Source organism: Lissotriton helveticus, chromosome 12 (assembly GCF_964261635.1).
Source record: "Lissotriton helveticus chromosome 12, aLisHel1.1, whole genome shotgun sequence".
Taxonomy (NCBI): domain Eukaryota; kingdom Metazoa; phylum Chordata; class Amphibia; order Caudata; family Salamandridae; genus Lissotriton; species Lissotriton helveticus.
Genome location: NC_136073.1, coordinates 878,031,277 through 878,047,949, shown reverse-complemented (window position 1 = coordinate 878,047,949; position 16,673 = coordinate 878,031,277). Strand labels below are relative to the sequence as shown.

General features: G+C 43.7%; 1 protein-coding gene across 1 annotated transcript; it reads left to right on the top strand.

Annotated features, from left to right (window-relative positions):
• Window positions 1-1,253: 1,253 nt before the first annotated feature.
• Window positions 1,254-16,098, top strand: MPDU1 (mannose-P-dolichol utilization defect 1). Its single transcript, XM_078670975.1, has 7 exons — window positions 1,254-1,400; window positions 6,773-6,838; window positions 7,477-7,609; window positions 8,214-8,299; window positions 13,034-13,152; window positions 13,562-13,672; window positions 14,890-16,098. The coding sequence occupies exons 1-7, from the start codon at window positions 1,307-1,309 to the stop codon at window positions 15,019-15,021; spliced, it is 741 nt and encodes a 246-aa protein (XP_078527101.1). The 5' UTR covers window positions 1,254-1,306; the 3' UTR covers window positions 15,022-16,098.
• Window positions 16,099-16,673: the final 575 nt, after the last annotated feature.

The window sequence follows — 16,673 nt, the reverse complement described above, 5'->3', positions numbered from 1 at the left end:
CCTCTTACATCCTGCTGGCTCATGTGCTATTCCCCCTTCCATCCTGCTGGGCCACGTGGTATTCTTCTTTCATCCTGCCATGTGGTATTCCCTCTTCCATCCTGCGGGGCCATGTGGTACTCCCCCTTTCATCCTGCTGGGCCACGTGGTATCCTTCTTTCATCCTGCCATGTGGTATTCCCTCTTACATCCTTCTGGCTCATGTGCTATTCCCCCTTCCATCCTGCTGGGCCACGTGGTATTCTTCTTTCATCCTGCCATGTGGTATTCCCTCTTCCATCCTGCGGGGCCATGTGGTACTCCCCCTTTCATCCTGCTGGGCCACGTGGTATCCTTCTTTCATCCTGCTGGGTCATGTGGTATTCCCGGCCCTGACTCAACTATCCTGCAGGCATAGACCAAGCCGTGGTTGCTTTACAATCCTGGCTATTGCTTGCCTGCATTATTCTAGCAATGAAAACGGAAGGAGGCTTCTATGGCGGAGGCCAGGCTTCTAAAATTAAAAGAAACGTGGGCTTGAAATACTTATACGCCTGCTTCCTCTGATTAGCACCCATAAGCGCCTTTGCCATCCTGTGAGTGCGAAATATTGCCAGGGGCGAGCATCATCCATCTAAGTATTTCACCGTTTACTGTGGCGCGCATGCGTCAAGGTTCAGTATCTTAGCAACCAGTCGGAGCATGCGCAGTGTGCTCTTACAGTCTTAAATTGCCCAAAAAGTCCACGTCCTTTTACTGCACAATCACCAAATATCAGGTGCGCCTGCGCTGATGTTACCCCAAACGAGAATTTGAGGCGGAAACTAAAGTCCGCCATCTTTGAAAGTAAAAATTAATTATTTAGCCCAATAACTGATTTGGTTTAGAGCAGTGCTTGCTAGAGAAAACGACCATGTCACTTATCGAGTATGGTAATTTCATATATCTTCGACTATGCTCATTATTTCTAGTTTTTCTCAATATATATTTTCCAGTAAGTATGAGTTTGTTGTCTGACCTCAATCATTTGATTTCTACATTGTTAGTAGCGCGGGCAGGATTCTTTCTTATGCAAGAGGACTGCTTTTTTTTGTTTTATTTAAGAGTCCCTTTCATCCGGTTCCTAGCTCTGCATTGTTTGCGGTGAAAGCGCGATAAATCACTCCATTCCAAGATGGCCGCCAATTCGACATTTACCGGCCCGAGTTCTGTTTGTTTCCGCCTTCCAGTTTGTAGTACTTCTTTTATGTCTACTCCCGCTCTCCAATCCGAACCTTACGCTTGTCTGTGGAAACGCTTCCTCTGCAGACTTCGGTCCTTACTCAAGATGGCGGACGAAGGGGTGAAGCAGTTGTTGGTTCCCTACCTGATGACGGAACTGTGCTATGAAGAGTTCTTCTTGCATTTGAACTTTCTGCACGGTGAGGCGGGCGGATGAGCTTTTGGATAAGGATGGAGTGGACTGGTGCGGTGCAAAGCCAAGCCAGGTCACGAGCATCCTCGTTCTTTTCTAGGCACTTTGTGACCTGTGTGGGAAGGTCAGCTGTCATTTCTGGTATGGGCGATTTCTGTGTAAAAACGTACATTTCCTATCTTTGATTTGGGTGAAGATGGGCAGGTGGGACGTACATGAGCCCACCATATAGAAATTGGGCAAGAACTTCTCAGGCACTTTAAGTTGCAAAATGAGATCTAGAATGGCAACCCTCACTTAAATGGTGACTCATTTGCCGCCATGTTGGTTAAGGAAACCAATTCTGTTTTCCAACCATTAGATGGCATGAGATTACAACCACTGTTCTGTCAAAAATATGTCCTACTGGGCAATGGGTGTGCTTTAACATGCTCACCTGCCTGTCTCTCTGTCAACTGCTTTTGTGCCTACATATATTTTATATAGGGGGGCATATGTGTATTGCGTTCAAACATGCAGCAGCAACATAGGTACTACACAGGTCTTGGCATTTGCGTGCCCCTTTATTTATACTTAAGACTTCGTCATTAGGGGGTAAACTGATAGTGATCTCACAGTGAGGTGTTCTAGGATTACCCCTTAGGTAATATAACGGACATAACTTGTGGTTTGGGTAGGAAATCCACCATTTCTGAGTGGTCTCTCCATATTTTGTTGCCTTTTGCTTGACCCTATACTTTTGCTGCTGTTAGAACTACGTGCCCTTTAATCTTGCTAACCAGTGGTAAGGTGCCCGTGCCTCGCTTTAAACATGGTCAAATTGACATGTTCCTAATTGGAATATTTAACTTACCTATAAAAGGTGTGCCATCGTCTATAGTATTAAACATGGTTCCACACCTGTCATTGTAGTTTGAGTGTCACAATTTAAACACTGCAGTTTAACCTATCAAAATAAACTCTTTTCATAGGTCTAAAGTGCCCTTTTAAATATTAATAAGTCACCCCATGTAGGCCTTGTGGCCTACAAGGCAGTGTGCATGGTATTTAATAGTAGGACATGCAGAAATTTAATGATAACATGCGTTTACAGTGCCTAGAACCCAAACGCTATTTTTCACTGTGGCAGGCCTAGCTCTCCTATGTTGACAACCATTGTGCATATTAAACATCCTTGTATTGTATCTCAGGAATGGAAAGAGCTAGAAAACAACGTACACTACTATTTTTAATAGTAATTAGCAGTCCAATTCAATGGTGAAGTCAGATTTGTAATAAATATTAAGGAAAAATAAGTTTTATTAAGTTACCGTTTCCTTCCGGAAAATCCTGATGGTTAAGTTAGCATTTGCACTCTCAATTCTGCTAGCCTGCAATTGGCATTTGAATTTTAACATTACAGTGTCAAATCCTGCTTGACTGTCAAATCTTGCTTGGCATGTCTGCTAGGTTTACGTATAGCACTGCACTGGAAAGGAAGGGAAACAATATGCCAAACAATTCTTATGTTTCCACTGTCTGGGTGGTGAAAAAACATACTTTTGTTCTACTAGACTTTTGTCTCTGCATTTATTATGGGTACAGGAATGTGCCAAACTGAAGTTTAGCATTAGATGTGTGAGGGCACCAGCATTGTCATTGTACACCCACCACACACTCCCCCAGCCCTCAGAGCCCAAGTTTAGTGTGGCTGAAGAATTTTGCCATCTTGAAAATGGAAAATGTGGGTATGGTTGTTCCCAGGAATTTTTAACCTATTGTTTGGGTGTGCCCAGGAGTAATATCTACCCGCTGGAACTTGCCAGGCACAAATGTGACCTCTCCAGGCACCCAATTGAGAACACTCTTGGACCTGAGGAGAGATCAGAAGAGGGCTGAACCTGCTGTCTCTGATCAGAAGAGGGCTGAACCTGCTGTCTCTGACCAGAAGAGCCCTGAAGGAGTAGACCAACTCTCTCGTGTACCCAGGACAAAGAAGTGGACTCCAAGAGCCATAAGGCTTTACTCCTTTTAAAGCTACAGAATACAGTAAGCTACAAGAGGCCTTTCCTGCAATTGCCCGACTGACCTGTGGCAATTGGCCATAGACTGGGCCCCGCTGTTATCCTCTGCCTGACACTCAGCAAATCACTAAATGCCTCCCTGGGGATCTTTAGAAGTGTACTCTTGTAGTGGATTGGTACATAATAGACCAAAGACAGAAGGTAAATTTTTTTGAACAGGACAAACCTGGTAGCTGTGTCCAACTTGCACTCCATCACATTCAGTGTCTAATTGCATTAGGTCCACTTTTATCTCCCATGACCATTGAGTATCATTGGCACTTTATACTTCTTGGCACTATTCCAACTTAAAGTTATTTGACTTTGACAATGCAGCATAGTGTTACAACACTGTACAGCACAGCCAAAAGCAATTGGATAAGCGAGTAGATCTCAAAAGCGAGACTTATTGACTTTGCCAATGTTTGCCTTCCCTTACTCTATTGTTTCTCGTAGTTTGCTGGTACTTCAGCTTTGTGGCCAAAAATTAGGAGACCTTGTTAAATAGCAGAGGATGCGCAGTTAGTGAAGCCATTTGGTGGTCTTCCTCTTACAACACTGTGGAGGGGCCCTTCACAAAAGTACAGCCAAACTCCTCAGTCTGCAACTTGCTACAATTTCTGTTCTTCCTTCAAAGGTCAGTACAAAGGTTAATACTTCTTCCTGTCCAAGAAACCCTAGTCTAAGGGTGGGCTCACTGGAACAGCCTTTCAAGTCTCTCCCAGGGAAGATTTGGAGGGATTGCCAACTTTATTTCTGGGGCAAAAATTGGACAGAGCAATGATCATCCTGAAAAGTTTGAGCTCCTTCTTAAAGGATAGCTAGCTTAGCATCACTCTTCGGGTCATTCTCCTCATTGTATTTCCAGGGGACTGTGGCATCCAACTAGCTAGAGGACACATTTCCATAGGGATGCCTCATCAGAGATGACTCTGTTTTGCTGTCCCTTCAGGTCACCTGTAGCTCTGTTTCCTGCCCTTTGGCTTGAAGTACGTTCTGATTGTGTTCATCAAGGTGTTGGCTCCCCCATGGTCCTATTGCATAGGAGGGACATCTATCTCCACCATTATCTTGATGATTGACTGAATTGTTCTTACTCTACCTGTCCCGTTGACTCCATCACATTCAACTGCATTCCATGCTTCAGGAGTTTGTGTGGATTATCAATCAGCAGTCTCACCAGGGGCCATCTCAATGTCTCGGTTTAATGGGGGCTCTGTTCGACACCAGCTTTGGTAAGGCAAGTAATAGTCAAAAAGGATCCTCACAGCCTTACCCTCCATAATATGTTAGGTTCAGATAGATCAACTCTGCCCATTTAGGTCAGCTTATTGTTTGGTCCTGGAAGCCAGTTGACACCTCATTCATGCCTTTTCAAATGCTATTTACTGGCTGGCAGAAGTGGGAGAGCAAAATGCTGATTTATCTCCCAGGGACTTTAGGCAGGTCAAAAGTAACGTTCTAAAACTCCCCTTTCCAATCTATCTATTATAAATCCGACTTCATCATAGAATTGGGCTTGTAATTATTATTTCAAAAAGTAAAACGAAAAATAAATATTGTTTCCAAGCCAGAGCAAACATTTAAAAAACCTAATATTGTGTCCTAAGGCTTTTCTATGGAACAGCCAATCCTGCTACAGTGATAATAGCTTTAAGGGCTTTTCACTGTAAAGACATGTTTAACATTAACTTTTGCATGTCCTACTTTTAATAATGATGTACCCTGCATTATAGGCGATAAGGCCTACTAAGGGGCTACTTACTACTAATTATAAGGAAGGTTTAAGCCTGTCAAAAGGGGTTATTTGGCAGATCAAATGTACAGTTTTAAAACTGCACAGCTAGGCTACAATGGTAGGCATAGAGATGTGCTTTACAGTTCCACTGCAGTAACATTTAATTTACAGACCCAGGGTACACTTGGTATCATATACTAGGGACTTTTAGGCAAATTATGTGAACCAATCAGGTGTATACCAATTTTATCATGCTAAAAGTAGGACCACCAGCACTTTACCACTGGTTAGCAGGGGTAAAGGACACTGAGTTCTGTTGATTCAAAAATAGGATTCATCAAAAAGACAAAAAAGATGCTGGGTGACATCAGAGCACTTTACATGAGCGTCAGTTGCATTACAGATTAACACATCCATTTAGTTTGGCACGGGGAGATTAAGTGATTAGCCCAGAATTACAGGATGTCGAGCGTCCCTTCCAAGACTCGAACCCGGTACTCCAGCTTTGAGGTCGATCGAGGAACTCAAAATCCACACTAAATTACCGCTTGCATCCATTCTACTCCTTGGACTCACTCATTTCCCAAATGTAGTCCAGTAGCATGCGGTACAACTATAGCCTTCCTTTCATTCCAGTTACATCTGAGACATTAGTATGTACTTTGAACATGTACAGACATGTATATATGCTATAACTACTCTGCTGTTTCAACCTGGTGTCTGTGACAAGTATTATCTGTATAATTGAAATTTAAAAATGTATATTACAGTCTGGTTTTGCCTTTATGTATGTTTTAATCGTGTGCTCTTCCCGGTGCCTCACTCCAGTGTAAAGTTACACTTCAAGTTGAGGTGGTCTGCACTGTACAGAACTAAAATAAACCTACCCTCGTAGAATTTCCAGCTCACAGTGTGATAATGTAGCCTCACTGGATGGCCATTTGAAGAATACTGATACCGTATGGTACAGCAGACTGTGAGTTGCTTGGTGTGGCAGTATGTGACGACTCGCTGAAAGTTTTACACGTGCTACGAGGAAGCTTTGCAGCTTTAGTGGAGTTGGCCTATGACTGTCACATCGATTCCGCATGTACAGTGCTAGACTTTAATTTAACACATCTGTGCACTCTGGAGCTTAGTCCTGGTTGTATCAATTCTAACTCCTGAAAACAATGTTTTTTTAAAGGAAAAGTTGTAAACGGAATTACCTTTGGTCTTTGAACGCTTCTCTTTGGGCAGTCAAAAAGAGGGTACCTGTGTGGTATGTCATCTCGTGAAAACTGTTTTTAGGGCTTTCTCGGAGGCTTTGAGACTGGAACAGTAGTGGCTGCTTTACAGGCCTTGAGGCAGCTGCCTCCTTGTCCTTTGACTCTGGAAGGGGGTGGCAATCTGGTGGAGGGAAGCTGAACTGAGACCACCCACTGCTGGAGCGTTGTTTGCAGAGATGGTTACGGTTGAACAGTGGGTGCTAACAGAATAATGCAAAAGCCTTCACACCTTGGGTTCTTAGTTGTCATTCACCGAGGAATGGCAACCACAATGGCAAGCGTATGCTTCATAAAACCCGTATGTTTGAATTATCTCTCTAAACCTTTGCAGTTCCCTGTCTGAAGATTCTGATCAGCAAAGGGCTGGGCATCGGAATCATAGCCGGATCGCTGATGGGTACGTAATTCCTCTTTGCTTCTATTCTCTTGAATGAAATTACCAATGCGTGTCCTACACCCTATATGTACTCAACCAAAAACCCTCTCTTTTCATTCAGAATCCTTAAAACGAGGGGCATCTCTCATTGTTGTGCTTCAGTAATCAGAACTGAAGATAGTCTGAGTTCGGTCTGCTTGTAATCTGTAAACTCGTCCAACAGTTTGCCACTAGTCCAATGATACCATGGCATTTTAAAGGTGGAGTACAGTCTCCCTGTGCTCACTGCTTTAACAGTCTGTTCTCTCACACTTGGCTTTGCTAATGGGTCTTCTGGTCTCTGCATTTCTCTGTGCCTAGAACGCCTTATTCTTCTTTTCAAACACCGGTGATGTCCCAGGTGTTCCGATAATGCCACTTTCTTATGACGCCAACTAATTCAAGCATTTAAGTGTAACTGTGTCTTATGCAGGTTGATTGTTCTACCTTTCTAATCCTTTTTGATTGGGGAATGGGGGGGTGGGGGGGCTGTAGTGACTTCTGCCTATTTCTTTGTCCTTTCTTTCACCTTCCTCTGGGTCTGAGTTTAGGTTTCCATCCTCACTGAGGACCCATTCTCAGTGATGCAAGTGTTTTTGTGTTTGGATTCTCTCCTGTAGTGAAGCTCCCACAGATCTTTAAGATTGTTGGAGCGAAGAGCGCCGAGGGCTTGAGTTTCAACTCTGTACTTCTGGAGCTGCTGGCCATCACTGGAACTATGGTCTACAGCATTGCCAACAGTTTCCCCTTCAGGTATGAGAAGAGGCAGCAAAGGGGACAGATTAATGCAGTAGTAGATATGATGGGTAGTTTAAGAAAAAATGCTTAAAGCATGGCCAGGATGGGGTGGGGGACTGAAGGATTGGGTCATTTATTTAAATTCCTCTTGGTGGTGGAGGGTACCTTTTTCTAAGTGCCTGACTTGCTTACCCAAGCAACCAAGTGTATTGGGTGATTATGATTTGCAGTGGATCAAATAATTTTGTCTGGCTAGGAAGTGCGTGGAACTTGAGCAGCCACCGATTTATTTTGGCTGTCTTGGGTATCGTCACTTTTTTGTTGTAGGAGTCTGTTGTAAATGGGTAGGGTACACCCAACCGATGATGGTGAAATGCACTGTGTGTTAATTACATTACTGTACGTACCGGACATAATGTCTCTTCTGGCTGAGCCACGCCTTTGGAGAGGGCCAAGATTGATGGGCATTTAGTTGATCTACGTGTCTTGTGCTGCAGATGACATAAAAACAATGGGGTGCACCTAAGCTGGACAGGGCGACCTTTTCTTGAGCCCACTTTCTATTTGCATTTCTGTCTCTCTGCTTACCGATACCTAAAGTGCTCTCTTCTTCTTGTAGTGCGTGGGGGGAGGCCTTATTCCTGATGCTGCAGACGGTTGCCATTGGATTCCTCATGCACTACTACACCGAACGCACCGTGAAAGGTAACATGCATGCTCAGTGTCCAAGATTTGAATTTGGCCTTGCTTGATTTATCACTAGTTCTGTAACTCAAAGTAAAATATAGGTTGCAAACTGTTACCAACCAATAATATTTAACAAGAAACTGTAGGCGTAAAGGTCCAGTAAATGATCAGAAGCATTGTAATGATTCCATTTGGGAGATAGATACCAACAGTAGACAACACCCGAAAAGCTGTGTTTTGTGATGCTTCGCCCTTTCTCTAGTGATCAGCTTCAAGCAGCCTGTGTACTTGCACCCCACCCTCCCCCACGCCCTACCTATTGGAAGTTCAGTTGGACAGACACCAAAGCAAGGCTTTCAAATGCTGTTTCACCTAGTGCTTTCAAATCAGCTTAAAAAAATAAATAACACAATCTAAGGACAAATTTAATAACCAGCGCAACACCCGAAGACACAGCCAAAACAGCAATTATAAGGAAATGGTACTTGCTGAACCTTTTTGGTGCAATTACCTAGAACTCCTGTTTTGCTTGTGCCAAAACACATGCCAAAAACGTTCCCGCTGGTGGCCGGCAGTAAGGAAAGATGTAGCATGATCAAGACCCTGAATCTGCTGTGTTAGAAAGATTTAAAAAAAGATTTCACTGCGCATAGTTCCACTGATTGAATTACATCAGGGTTGAAACATTTCCAGGCAGTTTGAAAGACTCTAGTCAAACAAGATATGGCCTACACTTATATTTCATCTAGAACATAAGCTAGAATGTGCACCAAACAACAGATTTCCAAAAAATTGGAAAGTGTCTGTAGTGGACGGTGCTAATTTTGAGTACATGAATCTATTCCCTTGATAGAGTAAAAAGATGTTACAGAGCTCGAGATGGCAGGCTAGCATTACCAAGCGTGAGAAGTAACGTAAGAGAGTGCATTGGCGGTAAGGGGAGGAGGAAGCTGATAGCACAGTTCAGAGGTGGTTTCTAGTGAGCGAGCTTCATCAGGAGATGGCATGCGAGGTCTCTTTTGAATAATAAGATCAAGAAGGACCTCTTATTGTATGACGGAAGAGCTTTCCAAATCTTCTTTCCTTTTCGGCGTGGATGTCTTCTTAAGTCTGGCTGTGTCAATCTTGAGCAAGGTTTGACTTCGTAGGTCTCTACTGGCTCTGAAGCTTCCGAGGATGGTGTTTAGGTGAACTTCCTATTAGGTGTTTTTAGGCAGCATTGATTTTAAGGGGAAACCATATATGGATGCTAGTACAGGTGTGGTGTGCTCAATTTTTTTTTTATTGTTGACCGTACGAGCAGTTAGAAGTAGAACTGCTTTGAGCGGTGCTGAGGTATTTTTTAAGAGGCATTTACATAAACAATGCAATTGTACTGTGGCTCTGCCGGGCAGCATTAGGCCTTCTTTATGGTATAAGGGATTGATATTTCAGGGTACTTTTCATGTCATTGGCATATAGGTTAAGGTGGAGAGGCTTGTCTTGTTTGAAGACAAGGGAGTTTACAGAAGTCACAGTTTTGGGGCAGAGGTCCCTGGCTTGTAGTTCATTTAACCTGTCTGTTACACCTCTTGATCATTTCTAGAGAAGAATTGGGAGGAATTCTGTCTTGTGTGAATGAATTGATCTTAAATTTTCTGTTTTTTAAATCCAAGATTGGACTTTTTTGAGGGTGGATGTAAAGACACTGGATCTGTTGAAACAGCCATTTTTGGTTTATAATTGTTGTTGACATACAGGTGAATGGAGGTACCCTGCTTCATCAGTGTGTGGTCTAGTGGCCCCAGATATAAATTAACAAGTAAAGGGTCAAGTATGGAATCTTAGGGGATGCTAAAAGGGAAGTTTATATCTATGCAAAGCGCTTCCATTTCGAGGCACTGTGATCTTTTCCTCAAAACTTAAAACACGTGAGCACTGAATTCTAGAGGCCATGCGGTTGCCTGAGGTTTTGAGGAGAGCGTTGTCTACTGTGTTGGATAATGTAAAGAATGCTAGGGCTACTTCATAAAAAAAAGAGAGACAACTACTTAGGTCATAATTGAAGAGAAAATGCTATGGTGACACACATGGATAGACTACTGATTTATAAAAGTACAAAGTTTATTTATTTATATAATGATATTATTTCATTGTTTAGTATTTCTTCGGCAGACACACATAGGGAAAAAATTATTCCTGTCAAAGCATAAAAATCTTAACACATCTCTCACAGTCGCACAACCATCTTACCTCTATCATACAAACCCATACATACTAAAGTCACAAAATATACAGAAAATTGTCACAGTTCATATATTACATTAGATTATCTTTATCAGAAATGAAGGGGACCGGAGAAATTTGATAATTATATTAAGATGAATTATCCGATCCTCTAGAGTTGAGCAGATGTAAGGCTGTCTACTGTGTTGGATACTGCTGATTATTCAAGAAAGATAGGAAGTCAGGAGTGGCTCATCAAAAATTAGGTGGTATCTTCTACAGTTGTGAGACAAAAATATTTCTGTACTGTTCCCAGATGGGAAACTGTGTTAGAACTCCCCCAGTGTATGTTTGCAAGTATAATCCTCTAGGTGTCAGGTAACACCCATTTTATGCATCGCAGCTATGAAGCGGCGGTCTTTAATGGCTAATAATAGTCCAAGAATTGCCATCATGGCAGTCTTGTTCACAGTCCTTTTTCATCACTTAATCGTTGTTAAACATTTTCTCAACATATCTTTTTCAGTTGAACTGTATAAGTTTCAACCACGCGCAGAATTATTTGCCATTTTCCAAACTTCTTATGCTCCTATCGTGACCATCCGGACCTCAAAAAGGAACACGACCAATGCAAAAATTCATCCAAGGCAGTGCTTTTATTAACCCCTTAGCTGCGGCGGCTATTCCATCGCAGCGCTAAGGGGGAGGCGGGGCTGCGCGGCGCTCCCATACTAATGACGGAACCGCTCCGTCACGGCCCTCGGGTGGGCTGTGCTTGTGACGGAACGGTTCTGTCACGGCCCCGCCCGCTCTTTAGAACGTCAGCGCAGGTGCGGAATTCGCACCGCGCAGGCGCGGCAAGCGGGCCGTGACGGAACCGTTCTGTCACCAGCACAACCCACCCGAGGCTCGTGACGGAACGGTTCCGTCACAAGCACGCAAAGGGTTAAAAAACCCAATGTATTTCGGGCAATCAAGTGCCCTTCTTCGGGGGTCACTGTGAATGACAATGAAAACAATAATGACAATTACTGTTTTGAATTCATAATAGTAGATCTTGGTACAGCAAATAATTCTGCGTGTGGTTGAAACTTATACAGTTCAACTGAAAAAGATATGTTGAGAAAATGTTTAACAACGATTAAGTGATGAAAAAGGACTGTGAACAAGACTGCCATGATGGCAATAGTGCAACTGGCAGAGGCGTAGATGACGCCTCATCTTTACAATTGTATTCAATTGGTGTCGTTTGGGCAAAGGCCCTCATGCTGGTTTGCACGCACTCTTGGATTAAAGGATAGTGTTTGAACAAACACAAAAAACGGTGTGCATCCCAACCCTCGTCATTGATGTAATAATAGTCCAACACATCTAGGTTGGCATTCCGCTTTCTGAGGACATGGAAGACTTGTCCGTTCTAAAAAGAGCTAGGGAAGTCCCTCGATGTAGGGAGGCACTAATGATGCTAAAATGATTGACGGTTCTGGGGGTCCGCTTCAGGATTTACATCAGAGGACTTTCTTACTGTGAAGCTACCAAAGTGTAAAAGAAAATGGTCTAACCACTGTTAGGAAGAGGTTTAGATGTTTGTTGCAGCTCCTTCATTTAGAAGGATCTTGTTGACCGTGAAACCCTTGTGTGTATGTCTAGTGTAGGGTTGTAGTATTCTGTAATTCAGGAAATTTCAGGACGGATGTGTGAGTGACCTCATTGTTTCCTCAGTGGAGAGAGAAGTCGCAGAGGAAAATGTCTCAAAAGGAGGAGAGGAACTGGTCACTCAGTCATTCAGGGAAGATGTTTTCCTTCCCTGTGGCAGCTGGATGCTGTGAAGCATTATGAGTTTAGATACTGTGTAGGCGATTTCAGCAGTAAGGCATTGAAAGGAGGAATCATGAGAGGGTGTCCACTTGCATTTAAGGGAGTCCTTGCAGATTAGGGCCACCCAACTCCAATTTCCGGAATATTTGAGGGTGAAGGATATTGTTATCTCCACATGGAGGAGAGGCTGAACCAGTTTTCAGTGTTTACAGGATGTCGCGATTTTAGTTGTAGATACAGGAGATATGAAGATTAATGACCTACAGTTGAGAGAGATTCCCGGAATGATGAGGGATGGATGAGAAATAATACGGTTGAGGAGGTTGATCTCCACAGGTTTGTGCCTAGTGAAATGACTGCGTAGCGGACGTTTTAGAAAGAAATGTTACACTTTGCTGTAGTGAGAACAAGGTCACACCACAAAGCACATACCCCCAGTGCATTTTCTTACATTTTCTGTAGTACATATTGCTGTTGTTTTAATCTGGTTAATAAGTGCACCCAATTTGTGCAGACTTTACCTGGGAGGTAACGTGATTTTTACAGGCTTGAGCTATTGTTCGTGTGTAAATGGGCATCAGAACCAAAGCTTCAAATTAAGCGGTCCTCCCCGTCTTCTTTACCTGGTCTTAGCGCCTTTCTTTTCACCCAATTCGTTATATTTGGCCTCTTATTCCCTGTTGTCTCTTCAATTGTGTGGTGACTGTGATGTTGCCTCTTCTGTTTCAGGCGTGCTCTTCATGGCAGTGTACTTCGCACTGCTCTCTATGTTGCTGTGCCCCATCACCCCTATGTCAGTGGTGACACTGATGCAGGCAACGAACATGCCAGCAGTGATCTTTAGTCGCGTGAGTAGACGTGTGTTTGGGAAGAGGTGCCTGATTGGGGTGGTGTTTGTTATAGATGGGCATGGCGTCTCCAGGTGAGACCAAGCTTCTTTGGGTGGGCAAGGGCTTCTGTGGGACCGGTGTGGTATAGAGCTACAATTGGTAGGGTGGGAGGTTGGGGGAAAGGGAGAAAACAAATGCAGAATTTTCATAGACGTGTATGAATGTCTTTGGTGGCCACAGTCAAAAACTGGTCCTTTTTGTTATTTGGCCAGCATAATGACGGTAGGCTGAGGCCTCATTCTCCTCTTCCTTGATTGGTTTTTATCATATCTCCTGACAAAATTGTATAGTGTCTCATTTTTTTCGAGGCGTCAAGTTGCACATGGTTAGTCTGTAAAGTAAACTTTGATCTTTTCTGCCTTTGCAGCTTATTCAGGCAGCGACCAACTATAAGAATGGACACACCGGACAGCTTTCGGCTGTCACTGTTTTTCTTCTGTTTGCCGGGTCCCTGGCCAGGATATTTACCTCCATACAGGTGAGTAATAGCACCATCTTAAATGAAGGTGCAGGAATGGGTGTGGAAGGGACAATGGGGCAAGGCCGCCTGGGCGTGTTAGAACACCGTGAAAAAAGATCTAACCTCTCCTGCACTCACACTCTGAGTATCATTTTGCCTAAGTGCATGTTTTTTATCAATGTGCAGGGACACAGTGCCCTCTCGGAGTTTGCATTGAACCTCTTAAATCAATCTAAGATGTTTTGAGGTGGCATTGGGTGTGACGGCCATAAAAAGCTGCGCTGCCCTTCCTTGCAGACAGGCGCCAGGTGTGGGTTTGTTTCTCTTGAGTGGATGCCAAATCTCTGATAGGTCCTTCGTGTAGATCTGCTCTATTCATTGCATGTGCAAACGATCAAGACTGGGGGGTGCATTTGTGAAAAAATTGAGAGGTGGAATAAAGGTTGACAGAGGATGAACATCGTAAGAGCATCAGAGATGGGTTGGTTGAGAAAGAGGGCAAGAGGCACTTGTGAGGAGAGGTTGTAAAAGATGAAGAATGGGAATACGAAAGGAGATGTGGGAGAGCGTAACGGGGAGTGCATCAGGTTAAGGATGAATCGTAGGTATATAGAGACTGGAGCAGAGTTTAAGCAAGGACTAGAATTGCCATAAAAGAATTGTAAAGGTAGGAGACACATATTAAGGCAATAGAAATGGAAGAAACTTTCCCATCAGTTGATATTGTTAAGAGCTGAACTTAAGAGAGCTCTAATTTGGATTCCATACGAGCTCCGCAAGTCTGCCTGGGGCAGAATGAAATCCAGCTATGGGAGTCCTATATAATACAGTCAGAGGTGATGCCTGATGAATGAGTTCAGTGTGTGTGTTGTTGCGGGAGAGTAGGTAAAGGAAGAGGATGTCAGGAGTGCTAGTCCAAGGGAGCCCAGGTAGCCAGCAAAGGCATACAATGCCCAGGTGATCAGGAGACTGACACAGCCATGCTTTCTGACAGTGTGTGTCTGTAGACTTCAACCAGCTGCTTCCCCTTGGTTGATACATTTACCTTGGGATCCTTAAGCTGAAGGGGGTGGCAGGAGTTAGAGCTGAAGTTACCGGTACTCCAACCAACATTTCTCTGTTTGCTTTGACTTCTGGGAGGGAAGTCTTTCTACAACCATGGATCTGTTACCTTTCTTCAACCATGAATCTGTTGCCTGCCATGCTCACCTCTCCCACCATTGCTTCTTTGACAGGAGACCGGCGACCCCCTCATGGCTCTTACCTACGTCGTGTCCTCTCTGTGCAATGGAATCATCGCATTACAGCTCCTGTATTACTGGAACACAAGGCCGGGGAAAGTGGGCGAAGACAAGAAGAAAAAGTAAAGGAACGCTGGATGCTGGCACGGGTGTGGGCTCCCTTCATCGTCCATGGCGCAGCCTTCTGCCATCTCCAGCCCTTCATTGGCAGCTCTAAAGAGCGTAGCTACCCCCTCTCCTCCTACGAATGACCATGTCTGCTCTTATTTGGGCATTAGGAAGTTCCCTCTGCTCTGCTGTCAGGAGTCCTAATCACGGACACAAGGATGCTGAGCCCTAACTGAGAGGTTAGGTGTGAACTATCACTGTCAGGGAGTACGCAGGGTCTTCATTTTTACAATCTTCTGATGTGGAGGTACAGAGTGTGCCTCAAGCAGGAGTCCGCAGAGGGAAGGAATGTGAATATTTCATATAGCCGATAAAGCATTGTCTCCCTTGAACTGCCTGTAGTTACCCATTCCGTGAATTTCTCTTTTAACGTCTTTTTAAATCTGTCTGTTTTACTTTCTCCAATGTAAAAAGTGATGCTATTAAGTTCTAGGACCCTCTCAAGCAAGTGGGGGCTCAGAAAAAAGGTGGCATGTTCGAAATGTTGAGAGGGTTCCCGATAAGTCCATGGGGATATGCTAGACTGATTGATGCTAGGGTCAGTACCGGTAGGCGGTCCGTGTGCGTGCCCCGGAGAGAACCCAACCCCATGGCTGGCGGAAATGTGGGCACTTGGCGCATTTCGCCATACAAATTCCTCATTGCTGACTCCTCCCTTGCAGCCACAAGCACTTGTGCGGGTCTTGATGAGTGATCTTTCACCAGCCCGCCCACACACTTTAATATTCCACCCGCTTGCTGTCACCCAGAACTAGACGAGCAGGAAGTTACTGTCTGCTCGTGTGCATGAATGCCTGTTCCCAAAGGCCCCTTCCATATCTACTGTGATGTCCATTTTTGCTGCTATGGGGCCGTGTACCCTGGTATTGTTTACCCTGTTTATTTGTGTGCATCCTCGTAGCGGGCAAATGACCAAACCAAATGTGGAAAGTGAATGAAAAATGCTGATTGCAACTGAAGAAATAAAATCTCTTTGAGAATGGACAATAAAATAAGGAAGAAACTAACAGGTGAAAAATTAAAAGATAGATTGTACATTCGTTGGTGTTGTCATTTGTGTGCTCCATGTTACGTGGAGATGTCTACAGAGTGCTCTTAATTTGCTAAAATATCTTGTTTGTGTTCTGTTTGTCTTCCATGTGTTCATTTTCCTAAGCCTCTTGCTAAGATGTATTTTACAAAACCTGTTTTACAATGGCATATATTATTTTGACAAAAACACATTTTATCAGTTTAAACTTTTAATTTAGTATACTTAAGTTTACTACAGTACCTCCAAAGTTTTGTTTCTACCTACTGTGCTGGTCTCAAAATATTTTTAAAGTGTATTTTACTGAAAATTAATAAATCTAGCTCTTGAAACAAAGCTTCCGTAACACAGAGTTACATAGCCAGTAATGTGCCTGGCTGTGAAGCTACTACCATACCCTAAATGCCTTTCCATCCTATTTAGGTCGAGCTTACTGGACAAAGCATGCCCTGTCTACTGTGAGCCATATTGTAGCTTACCAAGAACATTGAGGGGTTTGGAGCATGCCCTTTGCTTACCATTGGTTGACTTGCCTTTCACCCTCATTTGCCTGCTTCCTATTTGTGTACCAGCTTGGCAA